Here is a 17,300-nt window from a genome sequence, read left to right on the forward strand (position 1 = left end):
CTGGCAGTGCTTGCTTGTTAACTACTCTGGGCACTTAATGGGTAACAATGAATGATTTTGTACAGCACGAGGCAAGTCAAGCAATGCAATATGAAATAAGGGCTTTGTCAAACGGCCACTTGGAGAATTTTGGTCTCTCAAATGCAAAATTACACTTACTGGAGTCAGGTGCTCTGAGCTAGTTGCCAAAAATCTGGATATATGTATAAAAAAGCAAAGCTCCTGGGAAGCATACCTGTGGTAAACAAATGGGCAGTAGTGGGTTTTTTGCTGTGCAGTGAAATGTCTGGGCCACTTCAGTGACTTGGAGCCGCTGATTTGGGAGAGCTGTGCTGGAGCAGCAGTGTCCATGTGCAGCACTCACTCAGACCCTTCATAGCAGAGCAGAGCTCTGCACTGTGGGGTAGCTGCTGAGAGAGGCCGTGCAGTTCACAGAGCCCTCCTGGAGCTGCTCCTGCCTGTTGGCACTGCCCACATCACCTCTGGCCATTTGCTGCATCCTCCATGAGCAACAGGCTGTCAAAAGGGTGTCCTTGCTCTGAAGACATTCTTTGGCCATTGTTTCTAGCATCAGAAGGTCCACTGGCATAAAAATAATTAATAATAGTGGCAGCAAGAATACATTACATTCTGGTGCTGCACAGCAAACTAAAGGAATAAATTGTTGCCAGCTTGTTTTGTTTTTTTTTTTTTAATGTTTTAGAATATGTACAATATTAATTACTTTCCTTGAAGGGGATGCTTTATCTGCAGCATTTCATCCAACGGGCTTTTTCCAGAAGACATTATCAAATTTCCTCTCCAATTGCACTCCACATAGCCACTCTATTTCAATTAGTGTCACATGGTGTGAACATGGGATGTATGAATATGTGGGCCACTTGGGCAGTTTTCCAGTTAAAATCTCTTCCCTTGTAAGGAGCAGGCAATCCCAAACACACAGTTTGCAGTGATGTTTTATCCCAGAGACTCACAGATCTGGTTGGTGTCTGATAGGAAGTGTCCATTGATAAGTTCCTGCAGTTACATCCTGTGGAGGGATTGTCGTCTTGCTGGGGCTGGGACAGAGGAGCCACCAGGTCTGGGCTCTAATCAGGAGCTTCCTTCACCCTTCCTGTGTCACAGGAGCTGGCAGCTGTGCCGTGGGCGCTGCTTCTCACCTTGCTGATAGTTGAACAGGATTTATCCCCTGGCAGAGTTAAGGGTTGCTTTTCAGGGAAAATTCTCCACGTTTGAGGGTGTTAGAGTTGGTGTCTTTCCCACAGGAGCTCCTGCAAATACAAACAGAGTTGTGCTTTAGTTAAAATGTGTGTCCTACCCATCAAAGTCACACCAGTTTCTAAGAAAGCTCAGAGCTGCCATGAGTTGCACATGCATGCTTTGCTTTGTTCATGGTTCTGGAGTCAAAGCAAGCATTGTTTGGCTGGTGGCTGCAGTGGGTTATTCTCAGGAGCAGGGCTGCAGCCTGGAACCCTGGAGATCAGAATCCTGTTCTGGGGAGCCCTGTGGTCCCTGGTTCTAGCAGTGATGTTTTTCTAACATGAGAGGGATGGTGGTTGCTGGGGCTGTGCCTGGGTACAAGCGGAGCCTTGTTCTCTTTGTGAATGCTGCACAGTTTTTCTAATGAGAACTTGTTTTCCTCAGTGTTTCCTTCTAAGTCTCAGGGCTTTTTTAAGGCTAGAGAGACTATTATGTTGTCTGGTCTGACAGAACAAGATGTAAAATATGACTGAGCACAATAAATCTTGTTTAAAGTTCACCTTCATGGAGCACATCTGATCTGAAACACCATGAGTCAGAATTTCTCTAGGTAGAGAATTCCTCCACATGTCACCAATGCTCTCTCATTAGAAGCAGTACATTAATTAACTATTAACTAGCCCAGTCCCAAATTTCTAATAATTTTTATTGTTCCTTGATGTGTGATTTACTTGTCTGTCTTCTTCTCTTTGGCTGGATGCAGGGAATAGCCAGGATGGGAGTTTAAAAGGAAGGCAGCTGGGTTGTGAGGCCATGGCAAGGAGCAGGGCAGTGTTCCAATATTTAGCCTATTTTCTCTATTCTCTGTGTGGTTCACATTTTGGGGTGAATTGGTGCAGTTTGCTGGTTTTTGCTTGGTGAATAAAGGAAACTTTAGTGCAGACAAGGTCCTTTGCCCCAGAGTTTGCACTGGGCAGTTCCTTGTGGGAATTGTTTGGGATTAAGGCAGGTGTGAGGTGGAGCAGCAATAACTCTCGGCTGTGCTCAGAACTGGGTGGAACAAACCAAAACAAAACAAGTCCCCAAATAAACCAAAATACTGTTACATGCCTCTCAGGATCCTGAGCTCTATATGTTATTAATAACATATGTTATATGTTATCGTTGTCATTATTACTGTTATTATCTGAAATGACCCCAAAGTGGAAGCTAGCAAATTCACCTTGCAATGTGCAAACTCACTCTTTGGTGAGTTTTTAGAGGAACCTGCTGTCTTTGTGTTCCAATATTATCTTTGTTTTCTGAAAATCTCCCATTGGATGCAAGCAAGGGGCACTTAGAAGCCTTTGCTGAAGTTTGTATGTACAAATTACCTTGTCCCTTTGAAATGTTTGACTAACAATCTTAGAAGGAAACTCAGACAGAAATAAAATCTGGCATTTCAAATATGTAAATAAAGAACTTTTTGGTAGAATATCTAGCAAGCATTGCTACCAATCACTAATGAGTGCGGCTTTAATTCTAATTTCTGTAGCTTTTGTCTATGTTGCCAGTGATTTAAAAAACCTGTCTCAGTAGGATGTACATCAAGTGTTTGTTTTCAGTGAATTCTTTTTTCAACTAAAAAACCACCTGAGCAGATTCAAAATTAGGCAAAATTGCAAAATTCTTTTTGCCCTAATCTAAGTTTTCATGCCTTATGGAAGCATAAATTTGAGGTAAAGAAAAATGAAATTCATGTATTCTGAGTGAGTTTCATTTTATATCATTCCCCCCTCCCCCTCTGATTATGCAAAAAAAAACCAAAAACAAAGAGCAAGGCCATTCATGTGTATATTTTTAATGATGGGTCTCGGAATGACAAAGAAATTGAAGTGGTGGATCACTCAACAGTTCAGACACTTGGGGGCTGTGGTTTGTAAATTCATCACTGTGCTATCTTCACTGAAAAACACTTTATCAGAAACAAATTTATTGCAGTCACTGATTCAGTTCCCACCACCTGTCTCTCTCTGTGGTGTTTTTTTTATGAACAGCTCTTAATCTCCACTGCTCACTAATAAAAATATTTTAATAAGAGATAATACTGTAATCCAAACGCCTATAGGTGCTTGAATCAACTATTCCTGCCTGTGTAATTGCTGGCACTTTGTTCAACCCTTCTGAAAATTGCAGTTAAATCTCATTCTCGTTTTCTGTATTAATAGAACGAGAATTCATTCTGAGCGTAGCCTCGGAGCAGTAATGAGCATTGTTAACGTGGAGCAGCCGGTCCCAAGGGGAAGTTTCCAGGGCTGGCCTCACCTCTGGCTTTGCTGCTGGTGAGCTGCAGAGTCACCCAGCCAAGAGCTCCTGCTCCATTCACAGAGTGCAGCTGAATATTTCTGCTCAGTGTATTGGGAAAATCATAAATGGTTTAGGTGCTGACCTAGGGAGAAAGGGTTTCTTTGGTTGGATACCCTAAAAATAGAGGGGCAGCATAAAAAAATTAACAGTACCTCCTGCTTGCTTTAAAGTGTATCAAATTGTGCTCTTGTTCTGATGATTTTGCTTCCTTGCAGGTTTTCACAAGAGGTTAATGAGAAAAAATTAACAAAACATGCAATATTGTTATATTATTATATACATAATATCAATATTATTATTATATATTATAATATAGTATTATAATATATTATTATATTATTATATTATTGTAATGTATTAATATATATTATATTGTATTATATTATGTTATATTATAACTTTATTGTTATATAATAGATGTTACTTTTTAATTGCTTTTTTCAGAAGCCCAATTCTGCCTTCCTGAATAAGCATTATGTATCTTTTAAAATTCAGACTATTACCCTTATTTGTTATATATAGCAAAAATAAACCTGCCCAAAGTGTAGTGCTTCACTGATTGCAAGGGAATGCCTTGGCCACAATAAAGCAGTCAAGACCCTTTAGATAAAAAGTCCTTAAATCCTACACAGGGTAAAAATTAAGAGGCTCAAACCCGGTATATACCAGTGTGATAGAGAATAACATTGTTTTCCTTGCACTTTTTGAGGTGTTGGTTTCAATACTGTGTAGGATATAGGAACTTTTTATCTGTAGGGTCTTGACTGCTTTACTGCAGCCAAGGCATTCCCTTGTAATCAGTGAAGCACCACAGCTTTGGGCAGGTTTATTTTTGCTATATATAATAAATAAGGGTAATAGTCTGAATTTTAAAAGATACATAATATTTCAAGAAGGCAGAATTGGGCTTCTGAAAAAGCAATTAAAAAGTAACATCTATTGTTTGTTTATAGCTAAATGATTATGGTTCCTCTCCCCTGCCCATGTGCAGCATTGCATGTTTTCAGATGTATTTTAGGTGATAGTTGAATAATTCTGCAGAGATTTATTGATTGTTCCAAAATCTGATGCCACTAGAGAAGCAGAGATATTTTTTGGTTGGAGTTCAGTTTGTCCATTAAATGAATTACAAATTATTGTCATTTAGCCAAGTTTCACAGCACTTGGTCACACCTCTGCCCTTTCTTTGGGTATAGGCTGGAGATGTCCTGAAGCATTTAAATATGAATAGACAAATTCAATAATACAAAAGGTCAAAAAATAGCGAAACTTTAAGAAAAGTGCTGCATGTTGTGTGTTTCTTTCCATTTTTTGAAATAGGAGCAATCTTCCTGGTTAAATAGGTTTCAGACCTTTGCAATTTCATAAACACATTTTTCATTTGAGAGCTGGGCCTGATACTGCTTTTTCTGTAGAATAGTTGGTTTGTGTTGCAGACAGAGACTTTTAAGAGAGGACTCTAACAAGGGAGCTTTTATAAAATTTTATTGAATGTTTGGTTTTAATTCTCAAAATAAATCAAATTGAGGTGAGATGTTGGATCTGATAACAGGAGGACAGAAGGTTTTAAAAAGCATGAATGAAGTCTTTATAGATTTTGTTTCACCCCTCCTTCCAGGTTTCTCCACACCACACTGCGTGTTTCATTCTCTTCAGGTGTGTCCATCCCTGAAGTGAGGGCAAAGCATACATTTGAAATTTCATATATTCCATTTTTTCGCCTGGAAATAAGGCTTTCTTCTGGGCTGTTGCATGAAAAAATCCCTTCCCGGTATTTATTTCATCTTTGCATCTATCTAAGGTTTCTTAGATAGATGCAAAGACCAAATTTGCATCTGTCTAAGGTTTCTTAGATTTAACAGGGGCTTCTAATAGTTAATGGACAGCATTTTATTTACATATCAATACATGTGTATATTTATATTGACTCTAATGGTTCCCCACAATCCCACTGAGAGTGGACTCCTACTGTCATTACTAAATACAATTTTGGCATTCCCTGTCCCAGACACCTTACAGCCTGGGGGAAAACATGAAAAACACAGCAAGTAAAATAAAGAAACAGGGAAAACACAGCAAGTAAAATAAAGAAAAATGAAATGGAAGCACAGAACCTTCTCAGAAGGCTTGAGTTATTATTTTATTATATATATTACATTAAAACTATACAAGAAGAATCGAAGAAAGGATTTCATCAGAAGGCTGGCTAAGAATAGAATAGCAAAGAATGATAACAAAGGTTTGTGGCTCGGCTCTCTGTCCGAGCCAGCTCACTGTGATTGGCCATTAATTAGAAACAACCACATGAGGCCAATCCCAGATGCACCTGTTGCATTCCACAGCAGCAGATAACCATTGTTTGCATTTTGTTCCTGAGGCCTCCCAGCTTCTCAGGAGGAAAACTCCTAAGGAAAGGATTTTCCATAAAAGATGTCTGTGACTTGTCTTCAGACACACAAGTGCTAAATAAAAAAAGCCCATTGGAGGGAAAACGTTTTCTGTGCCGTGGGAGAAGTTTTGGGAAGATGCTTTATTTATGTTTATGTATCATAAATAAATATTATAAGCATTATTTGTAATTATTTGTCATAAACAACCATGATGGTTTCTGTGCTGTGTTGCTCCCCATCCCACGCTTTCCCCTGTCTGTTTCTGTCTCCCAGCAGTTGTATGCTGCCCAGCTCGCTGCCATGCAGGTGTCTCCAGGAGGAAAGATCCCTGGCATTGCCCAGGGGAGCCTTGGTGCTGCCGTGTCCCCCACCAGCATCCACACAGACAAGAGCACAACCAGCCCTCCTCCCAAGAGCAAGGTACTGTACCCGCCCTGGGCCTCTGGGGATGTCCCCCTGCAATGGGAGAATGTTTGTTCTTGCAGAACATCTGGGAATCATTCAGCTGAGGAATGCGGGGACAGAGCAGCCCTCTGTGGGTGACAGCAGGAGCTGGGTAGAACATGTGTCCTTCCTTTTTGTTTGTGCCCTCCAGCACGCTGTCCGTGTCCTTTATCACGTCAGGAGAGATGCCCTGAACTGACAGCGGTGTCCTGTTTGTACCCCAACAGTAAAGCAGCGCAGATTAAAAATAACCAGACAAATAAATAACACCATTGTCAGCCCAGTGAGATGCATGTTCAGGGAATGAGACATGGCTTGAGATCAGGAGCTGCTGTGTTGATGAATCAAGCTATAGGTCGTCTCTTTTCTCTCCTTGCTTGCTGCAGAGTCTCTGACTTCCTGTGGCTTTTCCTTGGCTTGGCCTCTTAGAGCAAGAAATCACCAAGCTGCGCAATACTTGATTGTAGATTTTTGGGTTTTCTAAAAAGTGTTTGGTAACCCAGTTTGTGCATTTTACAAGAGGGGGAATCTTGTGTGTGGCTGGCAGCTTGCAGATCTCCTGCACTCTTAAGTCTCAGGGTTGAATTTGCTTCTGCTGTGCAGCAGGAGAGTGTCTCAGGAGATCTCAGGCGCACAATGTGGGTTTTGTGGCAGTTGCAGGATTCCAAGGCCTGCCATGTCTGCTAGTAACATTGAGCATAACCACTTTTACTGGCAGCTGTCGAGATCAGCTCTGTTTTCTCCTTTGTTTTATTGCTTTTCATAATTTCAGGAGTGCAGTGCCTTTGCCTTGCAGCTCGGTGGGAGACAAACAGAACTTATTTTTCAAAGGGGAGGGGGGAATAATCTAAAAAAGTGGGCCATAAGGGAAGGAAGGGGGCTCCAAAAGGCTGTAGAACTGTGCAGAGTAAGTCCTGTGCTGCATGCTGTTTTCAATCTGCTGTGTGCCAGTTGGAGGCTGGGAGGGAGCGCGAGGGAAGAAGGGAGAATGCTGAGAAATGATAGAGTGGCTGGAAATTTCCAGCTCTTGCTGGAAATCCCAGACATTGATTTCACTTAGCATTCCTGCTGAGAGAGCCGGGAGTTCAGCTGGGATGAAAGAAGGAGGCTCTGTTCTAATGGTAATGGTGTGTGACAGACACATCCCTCTGTCTGTCCTCAGCAGCAGCAGCAGCGAGGTGGGAGCTGCACTCAGGGCACCTGACCTGCCTGGGCTGCTCTGAGCTCTGAACCCGGCCTGGGAGCACAGCTACTTATCATACTAAACGGCAAAGAAACCTTTCTGGAGCCCACAGCAATTAGAACAAGGCTTACACAATAGTGCAGTGGCCTGGCTCAGAAAACAGTGGCAAATCCATCACAATGGCAGAAACTGAGGCTTATGTGTTGGAGCTAAACACCTTCCTTGGTGTCTGTGTGGACCTTTCTGTGCTTTTTCAAAGCTTGTTTGTGTTCAACAACTCTAAAAGTTTATTTTCTTTGCTGATTTCTTTATATGTAATTTTTTTCAAACTGTTGTCAGGGAATACGTCTTGAGTTTCGCAGACTTTTTTTGATTTATTTTTTTTTAATCCCCATAAGCAATTTGGCTCCTGAGGTTAGTTTGTGGTGATATTTCTCACTCTTACTGTACAGACCTCCACAGAGGAGTAGTTAATGCCTCAGAATAGCTTTCAGTAGAAGCTGTTTACTGAATCTCTGCTTTGAGCCCACAGTTTACACTGGCACAGCTTTGGTAATACCCTCGAGTGTTTGGAGACAAGGAGACAGCCTCACCTGAGAGTGTGTCAAGCTACTGGCAAACATCTAGGTCACTTCTGAAAAGCTGTGGCATTTTCTCCTGTCGTGTGGTGTTAAAGTTAGTGTGCTGCTCTTTGCAAGGATTCTTCAAAGTCAGCCTCAGCAGCAGATGGAACAACTGTTGGCTCTAGAAACGCTGAGAAGCATCAGGGGGAGCTTGCCAAGGATCATCCTTTAAATCTAGCAAGACTTGAAAACATCCCTGAAACTCCTCTAAGACCTTGGCACCTCCTGTTCTGGCAGGGCTTTTATCAGTGGCCCAGCAGTGTTTGAGCAGGGCTGGCCTGCTCCCCTCGCAGCAGCTGTGACCCGCAGAGCCCGTCCCTTCCCTTTCGGGGAGCCTTTCAGGGCTGTGTTCTGTGTGCTGCACACGTTCTGGCAGCCCTGGTGAGGAGCTGGGGCTGTGCTCCCTTCCAAGGAGGAGCAGAGCCTGCCAGCAGAGCGGAGGGAAGGAGCAGAGCTATGGAGGCTGTCCAAGGAGAGGCGCGCGCGGCCTGCGGAAACAGATTCAGCAATTTGAGCACAGCTTCTCCTGGAGTGCTGGGGGACAGCCGGGGTGCTGAGCACACCCTGCACATCCTGCCTCCTCCTCCTCAGCCCCTGAGAGGCAGCGAGCTCTGGGCTTGCCACGCTGGGCTGCATTTCCAGAGCCTGCCCCTGATGCTGTCGGTGCCCCGTGCTGCCCTGCTCCCAGGTGGAGAGGTGCAGGGAAGGACCAGGCAGAACAACTTCCCAGCCCTCCTTGTGGGGCATTTCAAGCCTTGCTTGCAAGTAATTTCTTGCTTATACAGGGCCAGGCACAAGGTAAAATAGAGCAGTGTTGTAGGCACTGTGTTTATCTGAACTGTGACCTGTGCCATGCTGGTAGGCCTCCCACCTGATAGCTCCTCAGTGCCTTCAGATCAGGTATTTTGTACCTGCACAAAGACAGCAGCTCCAGCCTTCAGATCAGGTCCTTTACACCCTGCACAAGGACAGCAGCTCCACCTCTCAGTGCCCTCAGATCAGGTGTTTTATACCTGCAGCTTCACCCCCGCCTGTAAATGGTCAAGGCCCTGTTCATTCCTGCCTTTGTGTCTGTTTTTTGATGTGGCATGGGTAAATACAGCATCTAGTGCCTGCACACTATGGAGAGGGCCAATATTAAATAATAGCATAAATACAGCATCCAGTGCTTGCACACTGCAATATTCTGGCCCTTTCCATGGAGCCTTTCAGGTGCAGTGGTTCTGGAGTGAGTTTGCAGTGCAGCTTGTAAATGCAGCTAAACATTCCCCCTGTTTAGTGGAGCAGAGTGTATTGTCTGTAGCATCTGCTGTAAAACAGGAGCAGTTCAGTGTGAAATGTGACAGGAGAGAATTCCTGGGCACTTCTCTTTTAACCTTGCTGTGGCCTCAGCCCTAACCCTGCTCCCACTTGTGTCTCCATCAATGACAAGAGCACACAGATTGTCCAAATCAATTTTTTTTGTTCTATTCAAATACCTCTGGCAGTGATGCTCTGCAGCAGCACCTGGGAGTTGTGACAAGGAGAGGAAATGTGTTTCTGACAGGGCAGGAGCAGCACTGAGCAGCTGGATACACACAGTCAGACTCTCCTCAGCTGCAATATTCAGAGAAATATCGATCTGAGTCTTTAACTGAAGAGGTTGCTTTGGTTTCACATTATCTGATCACCAAAGTGAACACTTCTGATGGAATTTCCTTCATGCCACCTATGGGCAGCAATTGCATGGCCTTTGAAAGTTCTGGTGCTTGTGCAGATGGGCCTGGAGGTGGCCCAGAAGGTTCTGGTTCTCTCCAGAAGAGCTTCTTCTGTGGGGAGCTGGCTGTGGATTTTCCTATCCCAGGCAAAACTGATGGTGGGACTGCCTGGTTTTGGTAGGAAAGCTTTCTTTATAAAAATATAGTGGAAAAAAGAGAAGGAAATTGCTTTTCCTTGTTTCCTTGTCTGGAGGAAATAAGAAAAAGGCCCTAAAACAGTAAAATCTGTATCATCTCCATGATATTTCTGATTCTACTCCAGGCAAATTGTTGACTTGAACTTCATTTTCGATGACCACCCTAATCAGCCCTGTTAAGTTGGGTGCATTTGTCTCCCTTCCTCTCATCTCTCCCTTTCATAATGTGGAATTTTATCCTGGGGAGATCTTGGGGGAAGCATTAGTCCCCATTCTGTGCATCACTCCCTTGCCACATGACTGATGTGGAGGAGCCTGGTGAAAAGTGGACACACAGATTCCCTGTGCCCTCAGAGATGCTATTTTTGAACGTGCTAATGGAAAGCATCTGATTTAAATTGATAAAACGCCTGTATGCAGGTCATTGTGTTGCAGGGGGACAAATTCTTCTCCCTGAAGAGCAGAGAAGAGGAAGCTGTGTGGAAGTAACCCACAGCTCAATTAGGCCCCATGTAGTGATGGCAATCCTTGTCCTGTTCAGTGGCTGGAGAGCTCAGAGCTGCTGAATGCCTGAATGCCAAGCAACAGGAAATTCAGGCATTTCTAAAATACTTCAGTATTTTACAGCTAAGGACAGCAGTTCTCACCAAAGCGATGCAAGACACAGCATCCCTGAAAAAACACTGGGCTATATTTACACAACTTTTATCTCCAGCATTTGCAAACTCTTCTATTTTTGAGAGTTTCCAGGCTGGACACAATTCCTCATATGCCACTGATTTAAAAAAAAAATAAAAATCCTTGCTAAATTAATCTATTAATCTTTTCAGCACCGGAATAACAATTAGCACCAGAATATTATACATCAGTACACCCAAAACATTCCCAGTGATTGCATTTCCCAATCCCCCTGCCAGAGCATCAAACAGGTCAGAAATAGCTGTGAGATAATCAAGGGAAAGTTTACATAGAGAAGCAGCGATGAGCAGGGAGCTGTGTGCTCATCTGTGCTGTGCTCCTTCCTCCAGTCTCCCTGCCCATCTTGTAGGTAATAATCTCTTTACCTGGGAGCCTCTCTCCTTTGCTGCCCGTGCTTTTGATCCTAAATAGTCAAATGGGGAGCTGGTGACAGAATCTTTGAAGTTGTTTTCCTCTCCCTTGCTCCCCTGCCTGTGTCTGACATGCAGGCACATAAACAATGACTTTTTAAACCATTTGCTGGAGCACAGGGAAATGATGAGTATTAATGGAACTTCTTAAGGTGCTTTTCTGAAATAGCAAATGGGCTCCAAACAATGCAAGCAATGTTAATAGCAGCATCTAAACAGCAGCAGGGCCTTGCACAGCATTCTGCTGCCTAACAGCCCTCCTCACTTTCCTAAAAATAAATCAGATATGTGGAGGGGCTGCTAGGATGCTTTTTCAGATGAGCTGTCCACAGCTCCTCTTCCCTGATCCCTGCCAGCCAATTTACCCTTGTCAGGCTCAACTGGCACTCCTTACAGTGAAAACTGAGAGTAAAATACAACAAAAAGGGGAAAAAACCCTCCAGAATCTCTGATGGCAAAGCAGAAGTGAGATACCCAGCTATCAGTCAAGACTGCTTTATTCCTGAGAGAGGTCCTCAAAACCACTCAGGGAGGAGCAGAGGGGTAAAGCAAGGGGTAAAAGCCAGGCACTGTCCTTTCTCTGCTGTTCTTGGCTGTTAATGCCTTCTGAACCTGGTACGAATAAATAAAACTGGTGGGAAGGGCAGCTGGCAGTAGCTCTGATCAGTTTTGTATCAGTGAACCCCATTCAGGTTACTCAGAAATACCTGAGCATTAATTCTCAGAAGCTTTCCTGACAGAACTGCCCTTCTTCTGTCAGTTGGAACTAAGAAATGAGAAAGAGCAAGAGGAGACTGCATTGGTCCCAAATAAGAAAACAGTGTCACAGAGTCAAGGGTTTTTAATGCCACTGAGAGCTGTTGAGCTGGTGGTGCCAGTTGTCCACAAAGTCCTAAAAATAGCATTAAAGGGCTTTAGGAGAGCATGCAATCTGGAGCTGTATAACGCAACAGAGAAAAAAATTTTATTTTTCTGGTTGCAGTGGTTTTTGCTGATGCTCCTTGCATTGGGTGGCCTTGGTCTGTGGGGAGGGTTAGAAAATATTTGTCAGGTCTTTATGCTGAAGAAGGGGAACCAGCGATGAGGAGAAATACATGAAGTTCTTTCCTCGCTGTGGGCAGCCCTGAAAAGATGGGGAGCCAATGTTAGCTCTAAGTCAAATACAGGTAACAAACCAGGGAGTTATGCCGTTATCAGATTAATGCATCGTTTCCTTCAGAGTGGGAAATTCTTGTTAGAGGTCATTCTTTATCCCAGAGATTTATTAGACTCTGGGCTGTTAAGAGTCTCTAAAACATGGGATGTGTTTATCCAGGAGCACAGGCTTGTGCAGGTGATGGCAGTGCAGCAGTGTCCCTGTCCCATGGATTGGGGGGAGCTTCAAATGAAGTAGAGAACTCTCACTCTCCCAGGTAATTCCAGAATGGAAACAGGTACTTCAGGTCCTGTCCTGAAATTAAATCTTAAAAGGGAATTAACTCTTAATTCCCTTTTGCAGCTCCAGACCAAGTGTTTGAGCATCTCCCTGTGTGCCAATGGCCAGAGAAAGGCTGTGTGCCAGGTGTGTGTAGAGGCAGCCGCAGAGCCACCTTTTATCAAATGTACAACTTCTCAGCACAGGAAGGGAATTTCTGAGGTGGAGGAATGGAGTCCCCGTGTGATCAGCCTGACAGGAACTGCTTGTTTTGTCTGCACAAGGGTTTGCCTCCACGCTGCATGCTGGATTTGACGGGAGCTCCTCTTGACGCGCTCTGACAGAATGCAGCTCAAAGGAGCAGCAGGGAAATGCCTTGTGCAGGAAGGGCTCCTGGGTGATAATCACCTAACAAGGCAGCTCCAAAAATATTTTAATCTGAAACATTTTAATCTCTAATCCCTGGTAGCTGTGGGTATCTGAAGAGAAGCAAAATTTAGCAGCAGAGTGGAAAAATCAGTTTTCTTCTCAAATTCAACAAGACAGTTTCTTTTGGATTAGTATTAACTTTAGATTTACATGAAGTGCTTGGCAACTTTTCACTCAGGTTTCTCAGAACTGCACATGCGTTGTACAGAATGCAGTTTGAGCTGTTCAGTGTAAAATGAGCTGTTGCAAAAGAGGGATTCAGAGACATTATGTGGAAAGCATCACTTTAGAGTATACATATTTTCCAAAGCAGTGTGGCTTCGTGTTCTGGTTTTATAATGGAGCCTCCTTAAGGTCCAAGGTGCTGAAGTCTTGTGAGTGTGTAAGAATCTCATTTAAACAAAAATCTTCATGTTGTCATGCGTGAAACTTAGAGATTGGTATAAATGTATCTCAAAGGCTTAGGAAGAAGCTAAGAAAATTAATCTGTGAGTTACTTTTTTATTAAAGTGGGATTAATTTTGAGTCTCAAACGATAGAAGATTTCATCTTGACAATTCTGCTAAGACATAAATACCTCACAGCAGAATTAGACTTTCTGGTGTAGAATCTCCCAGTAAAAGTAGTACCCTGGCTCCGTAGTACCCAGAGAGAAAATTCATTAGTATCCAAAGAGAAAATTCAGGAGTATCCAAAGTACATCAGAGGCTGATGAGACAGGATCTACCATATGAAACTGGTTTAAAATTTCACTCTTGGCCACGTGTCCTCATCCATTGATGCTGTCAGTGTGGATTCCAGTGTGTACGTTTTGTGCTAATGAATGAGTTCAGTTTGTGTTTGCCACATTTTTCCTTGCTGCTTGTAAAGCAAAGATAAGCTATTGCCAGGACTGGTCAAACAAAGACAAAAAAAAAAAACAAAAAAAAAAAAAACCAAAACAAAAAAAAAATTAGGAAAAAGTGTTTGATTAAAGATTTCTGAGTATCTTGGAGGGGAAGGCCATGTCTGTGATGGGAGCAGCACAGAGAGAGATTTTCAATTTAGAGTTGTGATGTTGCAAAAGTATTTTAATTTTTGAGGTATTTCATAAGTTTGAGATATTTCATAAGTAAAGCAGCTTTAATTCAGTGTACAATTAGGAGAAAACCTATGCATGTAGCAGTCCTGGAGAGTGTTTTTGTTGTGTGGGTCCTTGTGAATGTCTTTCTTTGCAAAGGTGGCTCTCTCAGGCAGAGCAGTCATTCCAGGTCACTGATTATTTTTATCTTTAGCCATGCTAGGAGCTGTATAGGCTCCAGGTTACAGCTGTAAGTTAATATATTTTGAATTGAGCTTGTTGGTTGCCTCAGTCAATCTTGAGCTCTGCTAATCTAAAATCTTGGCTTTTTTCTGCTTTGCTTGCAGATCAGAGTGACCCCTTTTTGTGCTTATTTCCAATACTCTTAGTTGTCTCTGAAATGATCTTCTTTCCTTTTCTGGGTACTCTCCTCCTGGTTTCACATGTCCACAGGAAATAGAGTCTGCAATTAAAACACTGAAATTAATTAATTTATCTCTATTTGCTTATTATTTGTAGTTTGTATGAATTATATCTCATTTGTATAAATGAGTGGATAGTCTGTACCTTTAACATTTTCTGTAAAGGCCCAGACCAACTTTGAGGTGAGGAAAGTTCAGCACATGCACACACCCAGACCTTGTGCACACTGACACACAGATGAGTGCTGAGGTTAACAACCTCACATTTGCACAGCTCTCAGCAGTGGGACATCTGCAATCTCAGATGGATGTGGTGTGTCCTGCTCCTGCCTTTCCTGTGATGGGGATGGCTCAGTGAGGCTGGAAGGATTCCCATGGTGATCTTTGGGACTCTCTTTGTGAACCCCTCTGGGCTCAGGCAGAGCAAACAATGCTGTGTAAATTCGTGTCATTACTGGTGAGGAGATAAAATTATCTTGTGCTTTTCAAGTGCCCCAGTGTCTTGTCTGGAGGTAATTAACTGGTGACATACACATTGAGTCAGTGCTCTAGGATTTGTGCCCAGAATAAGTCACAGAGACGCAGCAGCTTTAGCATAGGAGAAAAGGTTGAAGGGGGATTTTTTTCCTTTTTTTTTTCTTCTGGATAAGATATGAAAACTGCCCAGAGCTGGCCCTGTTCACAAAAAGCAAATCAGTCTCTTAGAATTCTTTTTTTTAAGATGTCAACTTCCCTCTCGTACGCTTCTGTGTGGACAAAGAATGTCTTAACATCTGTATGGAAGTCATCATTAAAATAAAAGGAGATCTGTAGGCATCAGCTCTGAACCATCAAGAAATGGCTCGTGGGTAACTCTGACACAGCTGGAGCTCCTGGAGATGAGCCAGGGCTGGATGCTGTGCCCTCAGTGGAGCCAGTGGGTGCACTGGAGGTCCCTTCTCCCTGCCTGTCTCCCTTTCCATCCCTGACACTGTCAGCTCCTGGGAGGTACACTGCCCTGGCTGAGTGATGGAAATGCTCTTGGATGTGTTCTTAAATAGACATTTGTTTTATGCCTGAAAAGAATAGGCTGGTCTTAATGGTGTGGTGCTGGGGGATTTTAAAGGTGTTTTGTGAGGCAGTTGTCAGCATTACAAAAAGTATTTTAACCAATTGTTGAGGCTTGAGGAGCAGCATGGAGTAGCTATTGTGTGTGGTTGCATGCATGTTCTCCAGAATTCACAGGGAAGGGCTAGATAAAAATCTGCCTAATTTGACATAATGGAATTTCAGCTTTCCTGTGATCTGACTTCAAATTCCTGCTGGGTCTCTACAGTGTAACAAAAATACTAGTTTGCTGTTGTTAATTTTAATTTCCAAGACGCAAGGTTTTAAAAGGAGCTGAAAGTATTCAGCATCTCATGGGGACAAACTGTGAGTCGTACTAATGAATCCAGCAATTAGTGGTTCATTGTGCCTGCCAGCAATTTGGCCCCAGTTCTGGTCCTGATGGTGATTTCATTTCTGCTGGTGTGAGGCAGGAACAGCATCTGAATCCTTGTGCACCAAGGGGGGCTGAATACTCCTGCAGCACTCTTCTGCATTCAGCAGCAAATAGAATAAACACAGGTAGGGTCAAGATATATCTATCTATATATATATATATATATATATATATAGATTATTAGATATAGATATAGATGTAGATATAAATATAGGATATAGATATAGATGTTATAGATAGAGAGAGGAAGAGAGAGAATTAAGTATATAGCATCAATAGTAGTTCCTAAACTTAAAGGGCTGCAAGTGTTGGTGTTGCCATGCACTTTCACAGCCATGCATGGAATAAACCCTTTTCACAGGTGGAAAGTTGTCTCGTCCCCAGTTTTGTGGGAGAGTTGAGGCAAAGGGTGACCCTTTGCTTTCTGAGCCCTGTACAAAGCACTAGGGTTTATATTTGGTGCCATTTTATGGTAGTTTCACAGGGATGTTAGTGGCCATGCACAGAAGGTTAGGTAAGGAGTGGCTCACTCAAATTCACAGAGGAAGTTTGTTGTAAAGTCAGGAGATGTACCTGAGTCTCTTTGGGATGACCCAAGGGATCAACAATTTATAAAAGGCCTGGCTGCAACAATCCCAACCATTCCCAAAACATTATACAAATAACATTATACATTATATCATTATTATAATTATTAATAATATATATTATTCTATATATTATTAATAATATAACATTATTATAATATATAATTATATATCAATTATATATTATACATTGTTATATGTATTAATTATTATATTAATAATATAATATCATTATTGTAATTATTAATGTTATTCCCAGGAGATGTTCTCCCAAGTGGTTGACGCCACATATGGGATCAGGGATGGGGTACAAGAATTAAACAAATCCTTCTCTCAGTGCAGTATTTACTGAGTTGTGTGTTGGCTTTCAGCATTTCCTAGAGTGCCTTAAACTGCCTCCAGTTTCTGCAGCTGCTGGTCGGATTTCATCTTGATGCTAAAAGGAGGTGAAACATAAAGATATCCAGCAGGATGGAGTGTAAATTCATTTTGATTTTAGTGATCTGGGGTGTTTTCAATGGCATGCAAACATTAAGGATAAATGAGCTTTGTATTGATAGCTTTCCTTTGACAAGGTATTAGTTGGAAACACAAATTGTCAAGCAGGTCATGGCTATGGTTGCAAAACACATTTTGCCATTTTTGTAGCACTTGTGTGTATCTGTACATAAATGCAGTGTACATTATCCTTGCACTGCATATTCCTAGGCTGTATT

The 17,300-nt window shown here is 42.5% G+C and overlaps 1 protein-coding gene across 26 annotated transcripts in view; it reads left to right on the top strand.

Moving 5' to 3' along the window:
- The window catches only part of SOX5 (SRY-box transcription factor 5), a 591,653-nt gene that overhangs the window by 532,707 nt on the left and 41,646 nt on the right, over positions 1–17,300 (top strand). For 23 of the 26 annotated variants that reach the window (XM_026796865.2, XM_074540122.1, XM_074540120.1 and 20 more), the window contains one exon: positions 6,210–6,356. The exons of 2 other annotated variants lie outside the window; for them this stretch is intronic. In XM_026796865.2, coding sequence (XP_026652666.1) covers positions 6,210–6,356 — 147 coding nt within the window. The remainder of the gene's footprint in view (positions 1–6,209; positions 6,357–17,300) is intronic. One more of the 26 variants, XM_074540114.1, reaches the window with a different exon arrangement.

Source organism: Zonotrichia albicollis, chromosome 4 (assembly GCF_047830755.1).
Source record: "Zonotrichia albicollis isolate bZonAlb1 chromosome 4, bZonAlb1.hap1, whole genome shotgun sequence".
Lineage (NCBI taxonomy): Eukaryota > Metazoa > Chordata > Aves > Passeriformes > Passerellidae > Zonotrichia > Zonotrichia albicollis.